The following is a 23,143-nucleotide window of genomic DNA, read 5'->3' on the forward strand; positions in this document are numbered from 1 at the left end:
AGCCCTTAGGGGAGGTAATTTTCCTGCTTGGGAGAATCTCCGTTATTTTCTGGCATCCAAGCCTGGGGTGATGAGGCTAGCTGGGTGGAGGTCGCTTCTCTCCCAGAGGAAGTAAACTTTTTGTGTCCCTCCCCACGTGCTTTCCCCTGGGAGTCACTACTTGGTATGCTCCAACCTCTGACCCGCTCTCTCAGCGGAGGAGGGGGCCGGGTGGGCGAGCCGCCGCGGGGTGGGGAGGGGCCGCCGGTGCGCGCCACTTTCCTGTCTTCTGGCTCTGCGCCCGCGCGCGGGGCGGTGCACACGCCGCGTTGCGGCGCCTGCGCCGCCGGAAGCCTGCGAGAAGCGCTGGCCCCCGGCGTCCAAGTTCCTCTCCGGCTGCAGAGACCCCCGGGAGTCCCGCTCCGTTGTGGTGCTCGGAGTCCGAGAGGGGGCGCCGTGCATCACGCGGCCCCGCCGGGGGCGTGTCTGGGGCCGTGCCTCCCTTCCCCGCCCTGGGAGCCTCTGATTGCGCCTCTTTTCCAGAGTCCTCCCTCTTGTGCAGTCGCTGCAGCAGCCCCCAGCCCGCTCCGGACAATGGCGACGGCTGAGGGTGAGTAATCAGCGGCCCGGGGAGTTGGGTTTCCTGCTTCCGCGGTCTTCCAGCTCCTTGACCTCGAGCTCGAGGGCTCGACGCGGACAGGTGCGCTCTTCACCGCCCAGATCACAGCCTCCCGGGCAGTGCCCGGCTTCCCGCACCCGCCCCTCCGGACGAGCGGACACGTGGCCCGGGCGCCGGAGCGGTGCATTGGAAACAAAGCGCTCCCAGCCTCCCAACTTTCTGAAACATCCAGAACTGCCTCTGGCATGGGGAAAAGGAGCAAAGGGTAATTAAAACAAGAAATGGTCAGAGGTTGGAGAGCTGCCTGGAAATCGCGCTTGCAGTCAATAGATATTGCAAAAGAGTTCACGGGAACATGTGGTGTCGACTCTTCAAAGTCTTGCTCTTTCCTGTTACGTTAATAATAACCTGCTATTTCATAAAATTAGTAATTGAACGTTTGAAAAATTTAAAATTTGCTGTCCAAGTTTTGTGTGTGTGTTTTAGTTTTTTGTACCAATGATGGCCTTGGAGAGTTCCAAAACCACCAGACCAAAAAAGTTTCCTTCTTCACTTTGCATTGACCCTATTACATATTTACATAATACTGATTTTGTTCGCTCATGATTAGGATCCTCAGGAAAGATCCTTTGTGTTATTTTTGCTGATAGAACTGCCCTCCTCCCATACTCTATTTCTTTCTCTCTCTCTTTTTTTTTTTTTTTTTTTTGCTTTTTAGGGTGGTACCACGCGGCAGGCATATGGAGGTTCCCAAGTTAGAGGTCAAACCTTAGCTGCAGCTGCTAGCCTACACCACAGCCACAGCAATGTGGGATCCAAGCCATGTTTGCCACCTACACCGCATCTCACCGCAGCTCGGAATCCTTAACCCACTGATCGATGCCAGGGATCTAACTGCATTTCTCAAATACTGGTTGGGTTCCTTACTGCTGAACCACAATGAGAACTCCCTAATTTGCACTTCCTTGCCCAGAAATGTTTGCTGGCAACACAAAAGCTGTTAAAATCCAGTCTAAAGAACCTTTCATTCCTATCCTGCCTATCACCCCCTTTCTACCTCTTCAACCTTTACTTTGCTTTTTCTCTCTTGTGAATCCTAAGCGTACATTCCAGTCAGGTTAATTTACCAAAGTCACTACTCCCTCTGGTTCTCTATGCTGTTTTTTCTAGAACAGGTCTGTCTAATTGAAACACAGTGTTATAAACTATATGTAACTTTGTTTTCTAGTAGCCATATTTAAAAAAAAAGAAACAGATGAAATGATTTTAATATATTTTATTTAACCGCATATATCCAAACTCATGTCATTTTAACATGTAATGTAAAAAAATTATGACTTTTGCAAACTTTTTTTCATATTGAAATCCAATGTGAATTTTGCACTTGACTTACATCTCAGTTTGGAGTAGCCACATTTCAAGTATTTCATAGCCACATGTGGCTAGTGACTGCCTTATTGGACAGCGCAGTCCTAGTTGGCCTTACCTCTTTTTGGAAGTTTTTTTAATACTCCTAAATTTCAGGTCCGTGAATTCTTCTCAATCTTCATCAATCTCTTCTGAATTCACCTATGAATTTGTAGCAGGTATTTTGTCACCTATGATTCTGTCTTACATTATTTATAGCAATTAGTTGAAATTCCTACTCTCTTTAACAACCAAGTAATAAATACCAATTCAACTAAACTGGAGGGCAGGGCGGTAGGTTCAGGGTCCTTTTGCCTTTTATCTAACCTGGGCAACGTCGCAGGCTTTGTTTCACCTGTCCCCTGTATTGAGCCAGTTGTTACTCAGACTTTCACCTTTTCAATATCTTGAGTTGAGTCTCATCCCATTGTTTTTCCTGCCTGGATTACTGCCCCACATCTTGACTTGTCTTTGTCTCCAGTTTTCTTCCACCCACCCTTTCCTAATTACATTCTCCACACTGCAACATCATGAGCTTTCCAACATAAAAATCTATAGGGAGTTCCCGGTGGGGCGCAGCAGAAACCAATCCAACTAATATCCATGAGTTTGCGGGTTTGATCCCTGGCCTTGCTCAGTGGGTTAAGGATCTGGTGTTGCTGTGAGCTGTGGTGTAGGTTGCAGACGTGGCTTGGATCTGGCGTTGCTTTGGCTGTGGTGTAGGCCAGTGGCTACAGCTCTGATTCCACCCCTAGCCTGGGAACCTCCATATGCCCTGGGTTCAACCCTAGAAAAATAAATAACAAATAAACCTTGTCTTTGAGTCCAGACATTACAATAGGAGGATGATGAGTCATCCTCTAAATCAGGTGCTGTGCAGTGGCAACTCTTAGGCCAAATTGTAACTGTTTGTCTAGTGTTAGGTTCCCTAGCTGGTGATGCGAGGCTGCCCTTGTCTTCAGTCTTATCTCCTGCTTTCCTTTCCAACCCTTAGCTGCTGCCCCTTCCCTACCCAGCAGCAGTATCCACACTGAGCTCCAAACGTACCCAAGCTCTGCCATGTGCTTTCACCCCCTGCTTTGTTTTCATCACCACTACCTGGCCCTGTTCCTCTTCTGGCTCAATTTTGACCATCCCTCAGGTGTCAACCTAACTAATCCTCACTTTGTTCTAGACTGCCTTCTCTGACATGCAGACCAGGTTAGGTGGTCCTGCTATCAACCTGTGATCACGTGGTCTGTGTATTTCTGACATGATGCTTATTATTATGTCTGGTTTATTTCAGCTTCCCTGGGAGTGGGAACTAGGTTGTGTTCACTGGTGCGTCCCTGGTATCTGGCGCCTGGACACCTAAAGTACCAGGGCTGAGATGAGTCTGTGTTCTGGGAGGGTGGGGAGAAGGGATTTCTCCTCTTGGAAATTTTAAGTCAAGTCCTTAAATTGCTGTTATCGCTGATCTTAATCTAAATCATTCTTTCTAATGACCAGAGGCTTTCGGTCTGATGACCTGTGTCCACATGGATTCCGTCGTCCTTCCTTGTCACAGTTTCTATAAAATGTTAGTGAGGAGAAGGAATTGGGGGTGGTAGATGGAAAGCAGGATTAGAAAAATAGAAGTGCCTCCAAATGGTCTGTAGGGTCAGTGGGTGGAGGTGTCTCTTCACATCGTCCTGAAAGTAGGATCCAACTGGCTGCACCCTCCCGGTCTGCCTAACATGGGAAGTAGAAATCAGGGAAAAGATGGCATTTTTTCCCCTTACAAGATAGTGTAGTTATTGTATTATGAGTGTATGTATATACATGAGTGTATATATATACACATACATATACGTGTCTATGTATATATATGAGAACCTACTGGTGTAGTTATATTTATTTTCTCATTTGACTGGCTATCTCTTTTTAAGTTAATTTTAATGTATCTTAATTAATCCTACTTCAGTTTTGCCGTGAGAGAGACTGATAATGGGAAGAGCATAGCATTAGAAAGCAGAAGATACAGGATTTGATTATAATTCTTCACAAAACTGTATGAATGAAATGTGATGGTGCATTGAAAATACTTTGTAAAGTATAGCTTCTGTGCTGATGAGTTAGTTTTTTTATTAAGATTAATTACTCTGTATTTTTGCTGATTCACAAAATTTCCTGAAATCTGATGTTTCCACTTTATTTCCACAGTACTGAACATTGGTAAGAAACTCTATGAGGGTAAAACAAAAGAAGTCTATGAATTGTTGGATAGTCCAGGAGAAGTCCTCTTGCAGTCCAAGGACCAGATTACAGCAGGAAATGCAGCCAGAAAAAATCACCTTGAAGGAAAAGCTGCCATCTCAAACACAATCACCAGCTGTGTTTTTCAGTTGTTGCAGGAAGCAGGTATGTGGCTCTCCCAGTAGCTCTCCTTATTACTTTTTTTTTTTTGTCTTTTTGCCTTTTCTAGGGCCGCCCACACGGCATATGGAGGTTCCCAGGTTAGGGGTCTAATTGGAGCTGTAGCCACCCGCCTACGCCAGAGCCACAGCAACGCGGGATCCGAGGCGCATCTGTGAGCTATACCACAGCTCACGGCAACGCCGGATCCTTAGCCCACTGAGCAAGGCCAGGGATCGAACCCGCAACTTCATGGTTCCTAGTCGGACTCATTAACCACTGCGCCACGACGGGAACTCCTCCCAGTAGCTCTGTTCATGTTCTTTCTCACTTTTGCATGTGGGTCCTTTGAAGGGGGATGAACTCGAGGTTGGGTACCAGTTAATTGTTTCAATTCTTACAGGAAGTAGGTTCATGGCTTCCCCCTGCAGCCTCCTCTCTCATACCCAGCTCTCATCTCTTGAATGGGAAGATAGCATTGTTGGGATACCAGCTCAATGCTGAAGGATGTCTCACATGCTAAGCTTATTTAAATCAAACCAGGAACTCCCTTTACTTGCTCTGGAATTACTAAGTGGTATCATTTAGTTAGTTTAAAGAAATCTTAACAGTTTGTTAGTGTCTGGTATCTGTAGCTTCTCTGCAGCTTTTTCTCCTAAGATAGGCTTACCTAGGAAGGAACTTAAGGAACTTGACTTATGAAAGAAGCACCTCCTGGTGGTAGGCAACTGTCATTGATGAACTGAAATTTAATCTCTGTATTTCTGTGTAAATTCGTTCTGCCCCTTGGAGGGAACACAGAATTTCAAATCCCTCCCCTTGAAGAGCTCTGAAAAGTAATTGAAAACGGCACCCACACCTTCTCATCCTGCCCTTCCCCAGGTAAGGGATTTGAGTTAGATCAAAGATCTCCAGGGTTGGAGTTCTTGTTATGGTACGAAACAAGTCCAGCTAGTATCCATGAGGAAAAGGGTTCGATCCCTGGCCTCGCTCAGTGGGTTAAGGATCCGGCGTTGCTGTCAGCTGTGGTGTAGGTCGCAGACACAGCTTGGATCCCATGTGGCTGTGGCTGTGGTATAGGCCAGAAGCTGCAGTTCCGATTAGACCCCTAGCCTGGGAACCTCTGTGTGCCCCAGGTATTACCCTAAAAAGACCAAAAAAAGCAAAAGATATCCAGGCTTACTTCCTACTCAGACTGAATGAAGACTATTTCCAGTAGAGGAATTTGGAAGGTGAAATTCAGATCAGAACATTGCTTGGAGGGCAATTGGAGTGAAAGAAGGGGAATTGGGATCATGGTTTTTCTGTAAGGAGTCCATCAGAAGCTGATGGGTCTGTGGTGCACAAACCAGCAGGAGGTTTGTACTCTTTGCCTCCAGTGTGAGAACCTTTGTGTTTTGGGTCATTCAGCTTTTGAGGTCTCTGGTTTCTCATCTATGAAATAAAAGCTGTATTCTTTATCATCCCAGTTCTAATTCTCTAATTTAATAACCGTCTCCTTTTACTTCCAATACTCCCAGTTACCCTCTCATTTCTTAGATCGTACAGTAAGCATTAATCTTTCTTAAATTCAAAGGGGAATTTAACGTCTTTTCTTCCAGTCAATATAGATGTATATGCTTTCCAAAAAACAACAAGGGAATTCATTGTTAAATCCATTCCATCAGTACAGAATAGGTTCTTGAGTGGTCTTGCTTCTTCCAAAGTGCCCCTTTTACATTTTTAAGTTAGTGTGGGGGGAGAAAAGTTTAATTGCCAACCTAAGTTTTCATCCACATCATAAATCCATCTATGCATTAAAGGTAAAATTATTGCTATAAATTTAAAGCACTCCCACAGATTTTTACTTCAAGGCTTCCTTGATTGGTGGTTTCCCATGTTAGATTTCTTTTGCAGTACAGATAAATGATCCTTTTTTTTTTTAATGGCCACACCCACATCATATTGAAGTTCCCAGGCCAGGAAGTGAATCTTACCTGCAACTGCAACCTATACCACAGCTATGGCAGTGTGGATTCATTTTAACCCACTGCATCAGGATGGGGATCAAACCTCTGCCTCCAAGTGACCCAAGCCAGTGCAGTCAGGTTCTTAACCCACTGCACCACAGCAGAAACTCCCCCCAAGATCCATTTTTTTTTTGTCTTTTTGTCTTTTTTTGTTGTTGTTGTTGCTATTTCTTGGGCCGCTCCCGCGGCATATGGAGGTTCCCAGGCTAGGGGTTGAATCGGAGCTGTAGCCACCGGCCTACACCAGAGCCACAGCAACGCAGGATCCGAGCCGCGTCTGCAACCTACACCACAGCTCACGGCAACGCCGGATCGTTAACCCACTGAGCAAGGTCAGGGACCGAACCCGCAACCTCATGGTTCCTAGTCGGATTCATTAACCACTGCGCCACGACGGGAACTCCAAGATCCATTTTTTAACCTCGCAATTTATCTCCTCCCCATACACATGACAATTTTTATAGTTGTTTAACACTCCAAGTTGTTAACAATACAACTAGCTTCTGTGTCCCCATAGTAATTGTACATAGCTATGGGGTTTTATATGTATATATATTTTTTCTTTCTAGGGCCACACATGTGGCATATGGAGGTTCCCAGGCTAGGGGTTGAATTGGAACTACAGCTGCTGGCCTACACCACAGCCACAGCAATGCCAGATCCGAGCCGCATCTTCGACCTACAACACAGCTCACAGAACGCTGGATCCTTAACCCACTGGACGAGGCCAGTGGTAGAACCTGCATCCTCAGGGATACTAGTCAGTTTCTTAACCCTCTGAGCCACAACGGGAACTCCATATATATACTTTTAAATAATGGAAGCTAAGTACAGGCCTAAGTTTTTATTTGCTTATTTCGTAAGGCACCTATCCAGTGTACTTGCTGGGGCTTAAGGACAAATGAATTGGGGTGATCCAATTTTGACACTGAAAGTCCTGATCCAGCTGGGAAGGTTGGTCACCCAAATGAAGTACTCCAGGGATCTGTGTATTTGGCGTACTTACCCTCTAAAACTTACTTGTTTCACAGGAAATGTTGAAAGGTGTTTTCCAGATTTCATCTACTATGAAATTAAGAAAAATCTAAGGTTTTAAAAATTCTACAAATTATTAGTTTTAGGGTACAGATTAAGAGTTCTGTGGTTTTTACTTGCTAATAGCTAAATGCTATGTCTAGTTGACCATCACTGGTCTATTTAAAGATGCTTTCATTATAATCAGGGATATGTTCTAAATTAAGGTATATCTAGAAATTTGAATGGAAAAGCACCAAAGTGAGTAAATTAGGGTCTGGTTTTCCCTCTGTCATTCACAAACAAGCTATAAAACAGTGTGCAGTTAGGAAGTATAGATTGTACTGGCTTTCTGTGGAAATAATAATATATATGTTGTGCTTGAATTTTGTCTCAGTACTTAAAAATCAAAGCTTAGCATTTTAAGTTTCAGTTCCCGTCTGCATGGAAACCCAGTATAATTACCCTGAGGTATGACAGTAGTGATACGGGTGACAGTCCTATGGTTGTTAAACCACAAGTGGGGAGCTGGAAACCTCAGTACAGCCAGGATGACTGGGCCAATTACTGTCACACCTGCCAATGTGATTCACAGTGTAAAGTGACCTTTATATTTTCCAAGAGGTCTTGCTAGGAGTTGTGAATTTTGTAAACAACTGAGATAAAGGGGAATTCTTTTTCTTACTGCCTGAAGCATGAAATTTGCTTTAAGGCTTAGTGTGTGTATTAGAAGCAATCACTGTATCATCTAAACTAAATATTTATTTATTTATTTATTTATTTATTTATTTATTGTATCTTTAGGGCCACACCCACTGCAAATGAAAGTTCCCAAGCTAGGGGTTCAATTGGAGCTGCAGCTGCCAGCCTACACCACAGCCACAGCAATGCCAGATCCGAGCCTCGTCTGTGACCTACACCACATCTTACAGCATCTTAACCCACTGAGCAAGTCCAGGGATTGAACCCGAGTCGTCATGGATACTAGTTGGGGTTTGTTACTGCTGAGCCACAATGGGAACTCCCTGAATCTTTTTGTTTCTTTTTATTTTTTATTTATTTATTAATTTTTTGTATCTTGCCTTTTTAGGGCTGCACCTGTGGCATATGGAGGTTCCCAGGCTAGGGGTGGAATTGGAACTGCAGCTGCCAGCCTGCACCTCAGCCACAGCAATGCAGGATCCAAGCCTTGTCTGAGACCTACACCACAGCTCATGGCAGCGCCAGATCCTTAACCCACCGAGTGGCGCCAGGGATTGAACCCACAACCTCATGAATACTAGTTGGGTTCGTTAACCACTGAGCCATGATGGGAACGCCTCTGAATCTTTTTAGAGGCAATTTTTTTTAATGTACAAGATCCTTAGCTAAGTGGATTCTGTGGTTTTGATTTCCTTAGCTGTAGGGGAGACTTTCCTCTGAGGAAGAATAACAATAGATTTGGATACTAGTTGTCAAGCGTGGTAGACAAATGAGCAAATACGACTGAGTGACAGACCTGAAAAGGAAGAGCTCTTAGAGCCACTCATGTAGTTACCACCTACAAGTTCAGGATGGATTTAAATCATTGCCCATGAGCCCAGTCATGCATTAAAGGTGAAAGTGGGCTAAATATTTTATTGACACTTTTAACAGTCTTTCCCAGAGTTTCTGTTCATGCAGCACACATAAAATTTGTTCTTTTCACTGTTTTAATTGAATCTTCCTTATCAAACCCAGAGGGAATGCAGAGATAACAGTACAGGTTCTAAAACTGGGTAGTGCATTTCAGGTCCAGTCTCCAGTACTGAAACCTAACTTGTTAAACTGCTTCACTTCTTTGAATCTACTTCTTTCATTGTAAAATATAAATAAATAATAACATCTACCTCAGAGTTTTTATGTGTGGTTAAATGAGATAGTATGGAAAACAGCATGATGCAAGATTTCCATAAATGTAGGCCCTCTTTTTGTGTGGATACATAAGATCAAAGGTCTTCAATCCTTTCACTAGAAGAAAAAAAGTTTTTTATTTGTCTTTTTAGAGCCTCAACCGCAGCATTTGGAGGTTCCCCAGGCTAGGGGTCTAATTGGAGCTGTAGCCACAGGCCCACGCCAGAGCCACAGCAATGCCAGATCCGAGCCGCAGTCTGTGACCTACACCACAGCTCATGGCAACACCAAGTCTTAACCCACTGATCGAGGCCAGGGATTGAACCCGCAACCTCATGGGTTTCTAGTTGGATTCGTTTCTGCTGCACCAGGACGGGAACTCTAAAAAATTGGATCTTATTAGAGGATTAGATTGGGATTGGACACACTAACATTGTAGCTTGAAGACAGCCATTGTTATGTTAAAGCCCTGCAGGTTTCTAGGAGACACTTTAATTCATGTTAGTGCTGTAGTATGTTACTTTGTACTGTGATGTAATAATACTTCGAGGAGGGGCAGTATAGCATGGTGGTTCAGTGACCAGCCTACAGAGTTCAGACAGTGTGGATTGGAAACCCTGCTTTACCTAGTACTAGCTGAGGAACTACTGAATCAGTAGTATCTGTTTCTCGTTGGATGACTGCTATACCTTATCACGTGTTACGAGGATTAAATGAAAAGAAACTGAGTTCATAATGCCTGACCTAAATTAGGTCTTGCAAATTATGGTAAAATATACATACATAAAATTTAACATTTTAATCATTTCTAAGTGTATGGTTTGCTAGCATTTAAGTACATTGACAGTGTTGTGCAACCATCACCACTCTCAATTTCCAGAAGTTTTTCATCGTCCCAGACTGATCTATTCTGCTTTCTATCTCTACGAATTTGCCTCTTGTAAGTACTTCCTATAAGCGGAATTATACAATTTTTAACCTTTATTTCACTTAACATGTTTTCATGGATCATCTATGTTGTAGCATGTATCAGAATTTCCCTCCTGTTTATGACTGCATAACGATTCATGGTGTGTATGTGATATATTTTGTTTATATCCACTCCACTTATTGTTGTTGGACAGGAGTTATTTCCCCCTTTTGGTAACTGTGAAAAATGCTTCTGTGACTATTGCTGTACAAACATCTGCTTGAGTCCTTGCTTTCAGTTATTCTCTGTACATATTAAAACATAATTCCTGGATCACATGGCTTATGATACATTGTAACTATTATCAGAGAGGCTATTTTCCAAGGCCCACCACTAATATAGCTCCTATTCCAAACATCACAAGACAGCTATTTATCTTAGTGTTCCAGTAACAGTTTGAGTAAGAGAGAAGAGAAGAAGAACAAATATTTTCTTTGCTCTTGGCCAAACTGGCCATTTTGTTCCTATTCCTGCTTGTGATTGCTTTTTTTCAAGGATTATTTGCTTTAAATATTAAGGGAAAAAGACTGTCCAAAATTTAAGGCTGTATTTGATTTCAATAAATGGATTAATATTTTACAAGACCCAATATAGTACTGAACCATAGAATAGGAGAAATCCTGCAGCTGGATCCGATTTAGAAATAATTTAGTTATTTACATGCCCGTGCAAAGTTAGGAGCGGGGGTGGCAGAAGTACTCAAGTATTTTTTTTTGAGTGGATGAATGATGGCAAAGGCACTGGGACCCAGATTTTTTGATCTCATGTATACTCGGTCTTACATGCGTACACAAATATTGCATTAAAATAAAATATTCCTGAACATTTTGATAAGCAATAGAAAGCCATGTTAGTAATTTTTTTTCCTACTTCTACCTTTTTTTAAAAAATTACAATTATTTTTGATAGTGCCATTTACAGGTAATTCCTTTGGCTAGATAGGGTTTTGGTTTGTTTTTCATAAAGGGTAGAGGTTTATTATGCCTTAGATCTACCCTTTTTTTTTTTTTGCCATCTCCATGGCGTGCGGAATTTCCTGGGCCAGGGATTGAACCTGAACCTCAGCAGTGACAACACCAAATCCTTAACCAGTAGGCCACCGGAGAACTCCTGGAACCACCTTTTTAAGTGCAATTTTAATGCTTTTTTTTCCTTTTTGTCATCAACATACAGGTATCAAGACTGCTTTCACCAGAAAATGTGGGGAGACGGCTTTCATTGCACCTAAGTGTGAAATGATTCCAATTGAATGGGTTTGTAGAAGAATAGCAACTGGTTCTTTTCTCAAAAGAAACCCTGGTGTCAAGGAAGGCTATAAGTTTTACCCACCTAAAGTAGAGATGTTTTTCAAGGTAATTATTTTATGCCTCCCTGTCTTACAATAATAGCAACAAAGTCAAAAGACTTAAGTAGTAGTAAAGCTTTTGATACTGCAACTGTCACTCTAGAAATACGTGTCCAAAATGTGCACTTTAATTAGCAATGATAATTCATATTTTTAAAAGAAAGATCTGTGAAAATCTACTTATTTTACTTTGGACCAGGGTGACTAATAACTAAACAAATTAAAATTAGCAGTTACTAGGAAAAAAGTAACAATTCAATAACTTTTATTTATTTATTTATTTTGTCTTTTCTAGGGCTGCATCTGAGGCATATGGAGGTTCCCAGGCTGAGGGTCTAATTGGAGCTGTAGTCACCAGTGTACGCCACAGCTACAGCAACTCGGGATCCGAGCCGCGTCTGCCACCTATACCTCAGCTCACAGCAACACTGGATCCTTAAGCCACTGAGCAAGGCCAGGGATTGAAGTCACAACCTCATGGTTCCTAGTTGGATTCGTTAACCACTGCGCCACGACGGGAACTCCCACAAACTTCTTTTAAAGAGAGAAAATTCTTTACAAATACTTTATGACTTAGAATAAGTTACCCAAGTATTTTTAATTTTAAAGTAGCTATTGAAAGTAGAAAAGTTTAAAATGATTGTTATGAATTAAAGTGTATTTTAAAGAAAAATTAAATCCTTAGAGAAAATGAATATTTCTGAGGAATTCATCATGCTCAAGGAAAAAAGGACTTCAGTTTATTTGTAAAGTTCACAATGTTTATATTTACCTTTTTCTCAGGATGACGCCAATAATGACCCACAGTGGTCTGAGGAACAGCTCATTGCTGCAAATTTTTGCTTTGCTGGACTTGTTATAGGCCAGACTGAAGTGGATATCATGAGTCATGCTACACAGGCCATTTTCGAAATACTGGAGAAATCCTGGCTGCCCCAGAACTGTACACTGGTTGATATGAAGGTACAAATACAATGGAGATTTGAAAGTAAAGATTATAACTGAGAGATGTCTTTGGTAGTACAGTTTTCAAAAACTCCTTGGTGATATGCTGTTTCTAGATTGAATTCGGTGTTGACGTAACCACGAAAGAAATTGTTCTTGCTGATGTCATTGATAATGACTCCTGGAGACTCTGGCCATCAGGAGATCGAAGCCAACAGAAAGACAAACAGGTGGGTAATGCTTTAGGTGTTTTTAATCCTTTGAGGGTCAGGATGGCATAGAGGGGAAAGGGAAGATGAGAGGAAAAGAAGCCATTTATTATTCATTTATTTTTTATTTTTTGCTTTTTAGGGCTGTACCCCTGTGGCATATGGAGGTTCCCAGGCAAGGGGTCTAATCGGAGCTCTAGCTGCTGGCCTATGCCAGAGCCACAGCAACACCAGATCTGAGCCGAGTCTGCAACCTACACCACAGCTCACGGCAACACTGGATCCTTAACCCACTGAGTGAGGCCAGGGATTGAACCCGAAACCTCATGGTTCCTAGTTGGATTTGTTTCCTCTGCGCAACGACGGGAACTCCCTATTTTTTTTAAAAAAAAAATAAATCTCTCTTAAGTTTCCTGTAGCCTGGGGAAAAAAAAGCAGGAATAATATTTTACATTCACAAAGCAGATTTTCTGCTTATGATTTTCTTTTTTTATCTTTTTTTTTTTTTGGTCTTTTGCCATTTCTTGGGCCGCTCCCATGGCATATGGAGGTTCCCAGGCTAGGGGTCTAATTGGACCTGTAGCTGCCAGCCCATGCCAGAGTCACAGCAACATGGGATCTGAGCCGCGTCTGCAACCTACACCACAGCTCACAGCAACGTCGGATCATTAACCCACTGAGCAAGGGCAGGGATGAACCCGCAACCTCATGGTTCCTAGTCGGATTTGTTAACCACTGCGCCACGACAGGAATTCCTGCTTAAGATTTTAATAGATTCTTGCACAGAGCAAGCATTAACCTTATTTGGCTAATCGAAAACTAAGATTCTAAGATGATGGATTTCTTCACAATTACCAGAGTAAGTGGCAGGTCTGGAACTCTAACCCAAGTCTTTCTTATCAGGCTCCATTTCTGCTCTTTCTTAGGGAAAACAGAACTAGGGCAAAACCCTCTTTATATTTAGGATGTAAGCATTGTCAGGGCAGCGAATTGTAGTTGCTAGTGTGGGAGGCACTTATCCTTAAATGAAAACACAGGTGTACATCACCCTCTGAAATTTCTCCAGTCTAATTCCAGAAATGAATCTGTAGACTCAGATATGTTTTCCAGTATATCTTTTGCTATGCAAATTCTCCATATTCTATACCCAAAACTCAAAAACCAAATAATTTCAGAGAGCAAAAATATTACTAATAGAATACTTCACCCAATCTCCATTTCAATCAGAAAATTCTGGCTCTTTGAACCAACTTATATCTGGGAATTGGGCGAGAGGTAAGTCTAATGGTGGCTCAAATCAGGTATCTCTGCTTACTAGACTTAGCTGGGGTTTTTTCGTGGGGGGCAGAGGGGGTCTGTAAATCAAGTCCTTTGTTCTAAACTTTCTATCTTACTTTCTAGTCCTATCGTGACCTCAAGGAAGTAACGCCTGAAGGGCTGCAGATGGTAAAGAAGAACTTTGAGTGGGTTGCAGAGAGAGTAGAGGTAAACCTTTTGTAATAAGTGTATTAACATTGTGTGTTTTTCTCCAAGAAAATTTTGCTTCAAGAAGAAAAAAAAAATGAGAGGCTGCAATGCTTTAATTTTTTTCCAATGACTTGAAAGGAAGGAGCACCTTTTAAAAAGGTGCCGGCTAGACCATCCGCACTGGCTTTCTGGAACCCCCTACTGTGAAACTGGCCAGGCTGCCTCTCTCACATCCTGGGGTGGGGCTGGAATCCCCCCTCCTGCAGGAGAAGCCTTACCTTCCCTGCCCCTCTCTCTGCTGCTACTCAGAGTTCCACCAGCAGAGTTTACAATTGGAACTCCATCTGACATAAAAATGTCACTGTAAATTTTGTTATTATTGCTGTAATCGCATGGAAATCGAATGGGATTTATGGTTATCCAAGGTTAGTAACTACTTTTTAGAACATCATTTCCATGAGAATGTATTTCAGATTCCAAGCAACTAGCTTATAAAGATTTATAGGGAGTTCCTGTTGTGGCTCAGCGGTAATGAACCCAACTAGTATCCACAAGGACTTGGGTTTGATCCCCGGCCTCAATCAGTGGGTTAAGGATCCAGCATTGCCCTGAGCTGTGGTGTAGGTTGCAGACGTGGCTCGGATCTGGTGTTGCTGTGGCTGTAGTGTAGGCTGGTGGCTGCAGCTCTGATTCCACTCCTTGCCTGGGAACCTTCATATGCCTCTGGTGCGGCCCTAAAAAGACAAAAGGGGGATGGGGGGAGTTCCTACTGTGGCACGGTGGGATCAGCACCATCTTGGGAGTGCTGGGATGCAGATTCGATCCCTGGCCTGGCACAGCAGGTTAAAGATCTGGCATTGCTGCAGTCGTGGCTTAGGTTGCAGCTATGGCTGGGATCTGTTCCCTGGCCTGGCAACTCCATGGTCTGTGGGGTGGCCAAAAGAGAAAAATATTAAGAGAAATATTTTATATTATAGATTCCTGAATATTAAAAGGCTTGAGTATCCTTGCTTTTTTATTATAATAGTAAACATAACTTATCTGATTAAAAATCTTACTCTTTAGGTCTTAATTATGAAGACCACTTTACATATAGAGGTTACTTTGAAAAATAAATGCTCTATCATTTTGTTTTGCTTGTCTGTCTTAACTTTGGGCTACTAAGAAAGGAAATAATTTGTGTCAAGTTGTAATTTTCCAAATATCATAGCTTTGAAAACTGACCGTTCTTATGGTACTGGTTCCTATATTTACCCATTTTTGTCCTTCTTTTGCATGTTTATGTTTTTCTTTTTCAGTTGCTTCTGAAAACAGAAAGTCAGGGCAGAGTTGTAGTATTGATGGGCTCGACCTCTGATCTTAGTCACTGTGAAAAAATTAAGAAGGCTTGTGGGAATTTCGGCATTCCATGTGAACTTAGGGTAACATCTGCCCATAAAGGACCAGATGAAACTCTAAGGATTAAAGCTGAGTATGAAGGTAATTGCTGAATAACTAGAGCATTTCAGGAAGTTCTGATTTCACCCTCAAGTTTTCTGTTTAGATAACTAATGCTGAAAAATAGCTTTGCCATATTTCCAAGGGGAAGAAATGCAATGTCCTAGGCTTTCATGATACTTTCCTCCAAAGCCTTTAAGGTGCTCTAGGAGTGTCTAAAAGAATGGATCAGGAGTTCCCATCATGGCTTAGTGGTTAACAAATCCGACTAGGAACCATGAGGTTGCAGGTTCAATCCCTGGCCTCACTCAGTGGGGTTAAGGATCCGGCATTACCGTGAGCTTTGGTGTAGGTCGCAGATGCAGCTTGGATCCCGTGTTGCAGTGGCTCTGGTGCAGGCTAGTGGCTATAGCTCTGATTAGACCCCTAGCCTGGGAACCTCCACATGCCCTAGAATTGGCCCTAGAAAAGGCAAAAGGAAAGTATCAGGGAGGAAGAAGATGCAAGAATGGGAGGAAAATGAAGACTAGAATCAGCCTTTAACCGTCAGCCTTTCCTAGGAGGCAGTCAGACGGGAGACAAAGGAATAATTTCAGATATAAGACAAATATCTTGATTGATGGGATACCATCTGAAATAACGAAGCTCGGAGACAACAACCAAATGCTTCTCAACTAGAAAAAGTTGGCTGAGTAGTCCTTCTAAAGATAGTTGCTATAGGAACCTACTTAGGGAACTGGGGGATTCTTTTAGGCAGAGGGGGTCTCAGACCCTATTGGTAAACCAATAAAAGCCAGGTCCCTTTCTCCAGAAAAATGCAAACATTAAGTTTTAGATACCAAGTTAGGAATCTCTGCTGTAGGAAACAAAGGAATAACTTACTAATTTATTAAGTGTTCATATGTCAAAAAATATATTGAAGGGTCTTATGTATTTGGGTACAATATTCTTCAATTCAGTTCTTGGATTCTTATTTCAAGAAGTATCACTAATAACCATGTCTCCCCTACCCTGTGGCTGAAGGACATCAGGACAGACACTGGTTCGGTGGTGTCATTCAGTGCCTGAGCGATCCTAGCAGCAACAGTAGGACTTCCCTCACTAACGTCTTGGTGTCATACCCCTTTACGCTATAGATTTCAAAGATGCCCAATTAATTCTATTATTGCTTCTTCATTACCTGATGTACAGTAAGTGGCAGAATAAACCTTATATTTTCAATATGTATCTAATAATAGTGTCTTAATCTAGTGTTTTTTCTGGAGACTACTATTAAAGGAACTTCAGGAGTTATTGTACATGCCCCCCCCCAGCTATTTTTACATTTCTTTTGAATGTTCAGCCTAAAGATAAACTTGTCCTTTCCCTAGGGGATGGCATCCCTACCGTGTTTGTGGCAGTGGCGGGCAGAAGCAATGGTCTGGGACCAGTGATGTCTGGTAACACTGCATTTCCAGTTATTAGCTGTCCCCCCCTCACTCCAGACTGGGGGGCGCAGGATGTGTGGTCTTCTCTTCGATTACCCAGCGGTAAGATACATTGAATTTTTAAAAATTGTTTATTAAAAAGTTGGCAAACATGCCTAGTAGTAGAGATGATAACATAATGAAATCTCATGTACCCATTATCCAGCTTCAGCAGTCTACATCTTGTTGCATCTGTAGCAGTCTCCTGCTGGATTATTTTAAAGCAGATCTGAGACTTTATAGTATTTTATACTTAACTATTCAAGTATGCCTTTCTAAGTGATAAAGACTCTACTTTTGGGGTTTTGTTTTTTTGTTTTCTTTTTTTTTTTTTTGTCTTTTTAGTGTCGCACCTGCTGCAGATGGAGGTTCCCAGACTAGGGGTTGAATCGGAGCTGCAGTTGCTGGCCTACACCACAGCCCCAGCAACGCCGGATCCTTAACCCACTGAGCAAGGCCAGGGATCAAACCTGTGTCCTCATGGATGCTAGTCGGATTCATTTTTGCTGAGCCAGGATGGGAACTCCCTCTTCTCTCATTTTTAGATTTACTTTTCACATTTGGATCACCTTGATTTCTATTTTTTTTTTTTATTCTTGTCGCTATACTTCCTGGAATATTTCTTCAATTTCTAAGAGTGTTTCTATCCTTTGGTCTCCCTGCCCCTCCCTGCAAAACATTCTTTTCTTCTTTAATCTTTGCAATAATTTAATTTATCTCTCTGAGATTTTTTTTTTCACATATTGGTTCTTTTCCTCAACTTTTTGCTAAGCCTTGGCTGTTTCCTTTGGTTTAAGAATGGGCACTGCAAAAACCAATTTCACAGAGTTCCTACTGTGGCTCAGCAGTAACAGACCAGACTAATATCCATGAGGATGCAGGTTTGATCCCTGGCCTCACTTGGTGGGTTAAGGATTCAGCGTTACCATAGATTGGGCGTATAGAGGTCACAGATGTGACTTGAGTCCCTCATTGCTGTGGCTGTGGTATAGGCCACAGCACCCCTAGCCTGGGAACCTCCATATACTGCGGGTGTGGATTTTGAATATATATCTAATAATAGTGTCTTAATAAATAAAGACCAAAAAAAAGAAAAAGGAATGTGATGAGCAGCAGTTTGGCAGTTTTTAACTAGTAATATCCAAGGAGAAACAGAATCTACTTTTTTTTGTTGGCTGTGCCCCAAGGCATATGGAAGTTCCCAAGCCAGGGATCAAATCCACCCCATAGCTGTGGCAACACTGGCTCCTTAACCCACTGAGCCACAAGGGAACTTCAAAATTTGCACATTCTGATCATTAGAATTGGGGATAGTCTTTTGAGGAACATTTTCAGAATGGCCTGTGTAAAATCCTGAAAACTCCATTTATCTTATTGCAGGCTCACTAAATAAGTTAATGTTTTTTGCTAATTAAGCTTTTTTGATATCAGAAATCAAGTCCCAAGCAACGGGCATAGGTAATTGGCTAGAGCGGTATAACACTAAAATAATGGTGACATCCATTGAGTACCACAGGCTCCTCCAAGCGCTGTGTTACCCACAGAGCCCTCACGTAAGGCAGTTTCTAGTTATCATTCCTGTGTTACAGATACAGACATTACAATTAGGTCATTTGGCTGAGGATAGTTACGTAGTAAATGGGGGAGCTATGTAAACCTAATACGAATTAAATAAACCTTGTGATTTACACTTTAGTCTGTTCTTATTGGGAATAGTGAGTCAGAGAATTCTAAGAGTATGGAGGGAAAATGAAGCTTTTAGATCTACGAGCTTTCTAGTCCTTGATTCTAGTGACACAGTATTAATAGTGCCTGCACCTTAGGAAACTGCCGGAACAAACCTGTGGCCTCCAAGGAAATTACTTTTTTACTTTTCTGTCTTTTAGATCTTATTACCTTTGAATTTATTTATAACCTGATATTTCTTTTTTTTTTAAGCAAAAGCAGGTTTATTTAGAGATAAATTCCATAGACAGAATGCAGTCTGTCCTAGAAAGTGTGAGCCTAAAACTTGTTATTTCTTAAAATTATTTTATGGATTTGACTTTTTCACTGCTTAAAAATGTTAGAATAGTTCAAGTGCAAAGACAAAAGGAATAGCTAGAAAATTACCAAAAGAGTGACCATATCTCAAGTTCTTAGGCAGAACAGATGCTCCTGCCCACTAACCTCATTTTTCTTACAGTTTTTTTATATTTCTGTAGTATCCGTTGTGATTTCTCTTTTTCATTTCTTATTTTGTTTATTTGGGTTTTTATCCTCCTTTTCTTGGTGAGTCTGGCCAGAGGTTTGTCAATTTTGTTTACCTTTTCAAAGAACCAGCTCTCAGTTTTATTGATTTTTTTTCTATTGTTTTTTGAATCTGCATTTTATTATTTTATTGATTTCCTCTCTGATGTTTATGATTTCCTTCCTTCTGCTGACTTAGGTTTTATTAACCTCATTTTTTGCCTTTCGCCAGGGATTTAATGGGATAGTGTATGTGAAAATAACTGAAAAAGGTAACTCTCTTTGCAGGTAGATTCAGTGAGAAGAATGGTAACTGATGATCTCTTCCTCGCAGATAAATATTACTGACAATAAAGACGGAAGTTCCTTCCACAGATCCTGTCTTAGTCAAGGACAATATAATACCTTTTAATGTCTATGGCTAACAGGTCTTCTCACAGTGTAGTTTGTTGGCTGCTATTTTCATTATTAATTGACAGCTGAGTTTTTTGTTTTTTCTCTTCTGAACCAATAGGTCTTGGCTGTTCAACCATACTTTCTCCAGAAGGATCAGCTCAGTTTGCTGCTCAGATATTTGGATTAAATAACCATTTGGTATGGGCCAAGCTACGAGCAAACGTATTAAACACATGGATTTCCTTGAAGCAGGCTGACAAGAAAATCAGAGAGGGCAATTTATGAGAAAGAACATTACTGCATATTTTTAGGACAAAAACTACAATTTCCAGTTTAGCTGCAGGGAAAAGAAATCGAGCAAAATGAAGAAAAGATTTTAAATCAATCAGAAAATAAAATTTATAAGTGAATAAGTGCTTCGCTAGATTAATGGATTAGAATATATGTACGTGTTTATTACTACTACTTTGTAACTGGTGAGATTAATAAGTACATTTGAACCCTAACCTTAATGGTCATCGTTGTTAGGTAGGCAGTATCTATCAAATGCTAGCAATGTGCAGTGATAGGGCTTGAGTCACTACCTAGCTGTCTGCATCTCACCCCGTAAGTTTTAGTTAAAATGGTTGCATCTTAGGAAGGAATAAGCAATGGAGTCCCTTTCCACATTATGATCTTTACAAAATGCTAGGAGCATGGTTTTTTATTTGCAGTCAGTATAGCAGAAAATGATGTTGTATTTATCTCTAGCTATAGATTGAGATGCTGTTTGGGTTTGATACTGCCTTTTCAAGAAAAGCTGAGATTGGTAGTGGGGGTAAGAGACACGAAGTAAGATGAAGGGGAGTCATGCAGAGATTTCCGAGAACTCCACTAATGTTAAGGCAATTTCCCATGGGAAAAGGGAAGTCACTTTCGTCTTCCAAATGATTTAAATCTTACTTGGCTCTGTAGGTCATAAAGTTCTTTTAATTCCGAAAAATCCGTATTTTAGCCAGACTGACCTTCCCTAGCCTACCATCATTTTCAGGAATGGGAATCTCCCAGTTAATAACCATGATTAATAGTCTTAAGTCTGGGCCGTATACCCAACAAAATGCACTTCTAAAGGAACAGTTGTTCCTGTGAGGTATTACAGTTCATCATCAGTCTATTAACCTTATTTGGAAAAAAAGTTAAATTATGTAGCTTTGAGGATTTTATAGATCAAACTTTAATGTGAGTATCCATGAGCTCCTTAAGCTTACATGTAAAGTTTTAGGTATATGTTCAGTTTATGAAAAGGGGGCAATCAGTTTTACCAAAAATCTGTCCCCCAAGTGTTAAGACACTCAGCTCCAGATGAGGTCTTGATAAGACTTTTGCCACTGGCCATTCTGTTCATACTTTCACCTCCCTTTCAACTCTTAATAAGCTGCCATCTCATCACTTCTTTCACCTTATCTCTGTAGAGTTGACCCACCTAACTCTTCCTCTCTGGGCTACACACCCAGCAATTCCAGCCTCAGTCCTGATCCTGCCTCCTATTTTACTGTTTTCCTTAAATATTGATGTTCCTGAGTATTCAGTCTATTATTTACAAATAATGGTGGAATAATCTTTATTCCTTAAAACCAGCATACTGACTCCCAGCTCTATCTATAGACTTGTCTTTTCAACTGTCGAGTTCCCTCTGAATGTTCCAAACTTAACTCATCTTACCCCAAGCCTAGAACTGCCTACACTCAGTCTCAAATCAGAAGCTTAATTTTATCCTTGAGGTTTTTTTCTCTGAGCTTTCACATCTGATTCACCACCAGTCTTGAGTTTACCACTTACCCATTCTGTACAAAACCCCTGAGAAAGGGTCAGATACTAGCCTGGTCTAGAAGGCCTGCATTCTCCACCTGACCTGCCTCAAGTTAACTGAGATCTTACAACATAAACTCATTTTTAAAAATCTCTTCTGCACATAGACTCGTTGCAAACATGAATGCCATTGCTCCTCTCCCTGCAAAGCTGCAGTTTTACGAACACATTCCATTGGTTTGTGGGTTCCCTTGAAGCCTATCCAGTCCATAGGTTTAGGATTGCTGATGTAACCCATTAAGGGAACCTGCTTTCTGCATCATCTTCAGACTGGGTACACATCCGTACCTTTAAGTCTTAGAATGTCCTCACTTCTGTCATTAAAATCTACTCCTTAGTTACTAAAGTGTTTTCACTGTCTCCCTGAAAACTTCCCTAAGAAACCTCCCTCTAGTTAAGAAAACAGGTACTTTACAAGTACCCTGTCCCCTTTAGTCCCCTTACACGACCTTATGCTCTGACGTGCTATGCCTAGCTTTCTGATAGAAATGGGAGAATTGTAAAAATTGTGTATGTTTAATTTTCTATCTTAAGTTGGATCACAAAAACAATGAAAAAGATTTGATTGAACATCTTTGAACTTAGGCTTCATGGCCTCTGAACAGTCACTGGCTGCTATTTTACCTCTTCTGTTCCTATCAGCAAAAGCTCCACCTGTTTCTGTGCAGTACATAAACATTTCAAATGTTGAGACTAGTGGGTAGGACTGAGCTTTAGCAGTGGTTATTATCAATTTCGCTATTGGATTCCTGATGAGCACCTATATCCTCAGGAGTCTGGTTCATCAGTGCTAGAGAGTAAATGCTTTTAGCCGCGTGAAAACCTACCTGCTTTACCACCTTTGGGGCTGACACTTTCTCTAGGCTTGTTGTTAAGAAGAGGAAGAAAAACTGTGTCCAAATAATGCAGTATTTAAAATTTATGTCTTAAAGCCATGCTTAGAATTGATATTGATTTAAGACCTGGAATTTAAACAATTCAGCAAAATAAAAGACAAAGACAAGCTCTTGTGTGAAGCTTTATTCATTCATTCATGTGTGAAATATGTTTTGCCTGATTTTGTTCTAGGCCCTAGGAAAGCAACATTTAACAGAGACAAGGCCACGGTCTCATAAAATTTACATTTTATCAGCTATGACAAGTGACAAAGGACTTATCAGGCAGGTTCAGGGAAGTGTAAGTGCACCTGAAGAGTAACCAAGTGAGAGGACGCTGATGGGCTAAGAGGAAGATACAAACCAGGCAAAGGCACAGGAAGTAGTTTTCTAGATGGAAAGTAAACCAGCTTCAGCTTGGGAGCTCCCACTGTTGCTCAGCTGTTAACACACTTGACTAGGATCCTTGAGGATTCAGGTTTGATCCCTGGCCTCACTCTGTGGGTTAAGGACTCAGCGTTGCTGTGGCTGTGGTGTAGGCCAGCAGCTGTAGCTCCGATTCAGTCCCTAGCCTGGGGACTTCTATATGCCGCAGGTACAGCCCTAAAATGGCAAAAACAAAAACAACCAGCTTTACCTTTATGAGGACCTGCAAATGTGCCAGCATTGCTGGAGCTCGGAGC

The 23,143-nt window shown here is 41.6% G+C and overlaps 1 protein-coding gene across 1 annotated transcript; it reads left to right on the forward strand.

Moving 5' to 3' along the window:
• The first annotated feature begins 22 nt into the window (after positions 1-22).
• Positions 23-22,588, forward strand: PAICS (phosphoribosylaminoimidazole carboxylase and phosphoribosylaminoimidazolesuccinocarboxamide synthase). Its single transcript, XM_047798514.1, has 10 exons — positions 23-163; positions 523-589; positions 4,187-4,384; positions 11,417-11,595; positions 12,372-12,551; positions 12,650-12,763; positions 14,144-14,227; positions 15,508-15,688; positions 17,017-17,175; positions 19,856-22,588. The coding sequence occupies exons 2-10, from the start codon at positions 574-576 to the stop codon at positions 20,020-20,022; spliced, it is 1,278 nt and encodes a 425-aa protein (XP_047654470.1). The 5' UTR covers positions 23-163; positions 523-573; the 3' UTR covers positions 20,023-22,588.
• The last annotated feature ends 555 nt before the right edge of the window (positions 22,589-23,143 follow it).

The sequence above is a fragment of the Phacochoerus africanus genome, chromosome 10 (genome assembly GCF_016906955.1).
Source record: "Phacochoerus africanus isolate WHEZ1 chromosome 10, ROS_Pafr_v1, whole genome shotgun sequence".
In the NCBI taxonomy this organism is placed as follows: Eukaryota; Metazoa; Chordata; class Mammalia; order Artiodactyla; family Suidae; genus Phacochoerus; species Phacochoerus africanus.

Bases quoted from the DNA above. Each gene is read 5' to 3' on its own strand.
- PAICS (XM_047798514.1), top strand. The intron at 11,596-12,371 runs GTAATTATTTTA...CCTTTTTCTCAG, and splicing joins AAGTAGAGATGTTTTTCAAG to GATGACGCCAATAATGACCC. The intron at 17,176-19,855 runs GTAAGATACATT...CTGAACCAATAG, and splicing joins TTCTCTTCGATTACCCAGCG to GTCTTGGCTGTTCAACCATA.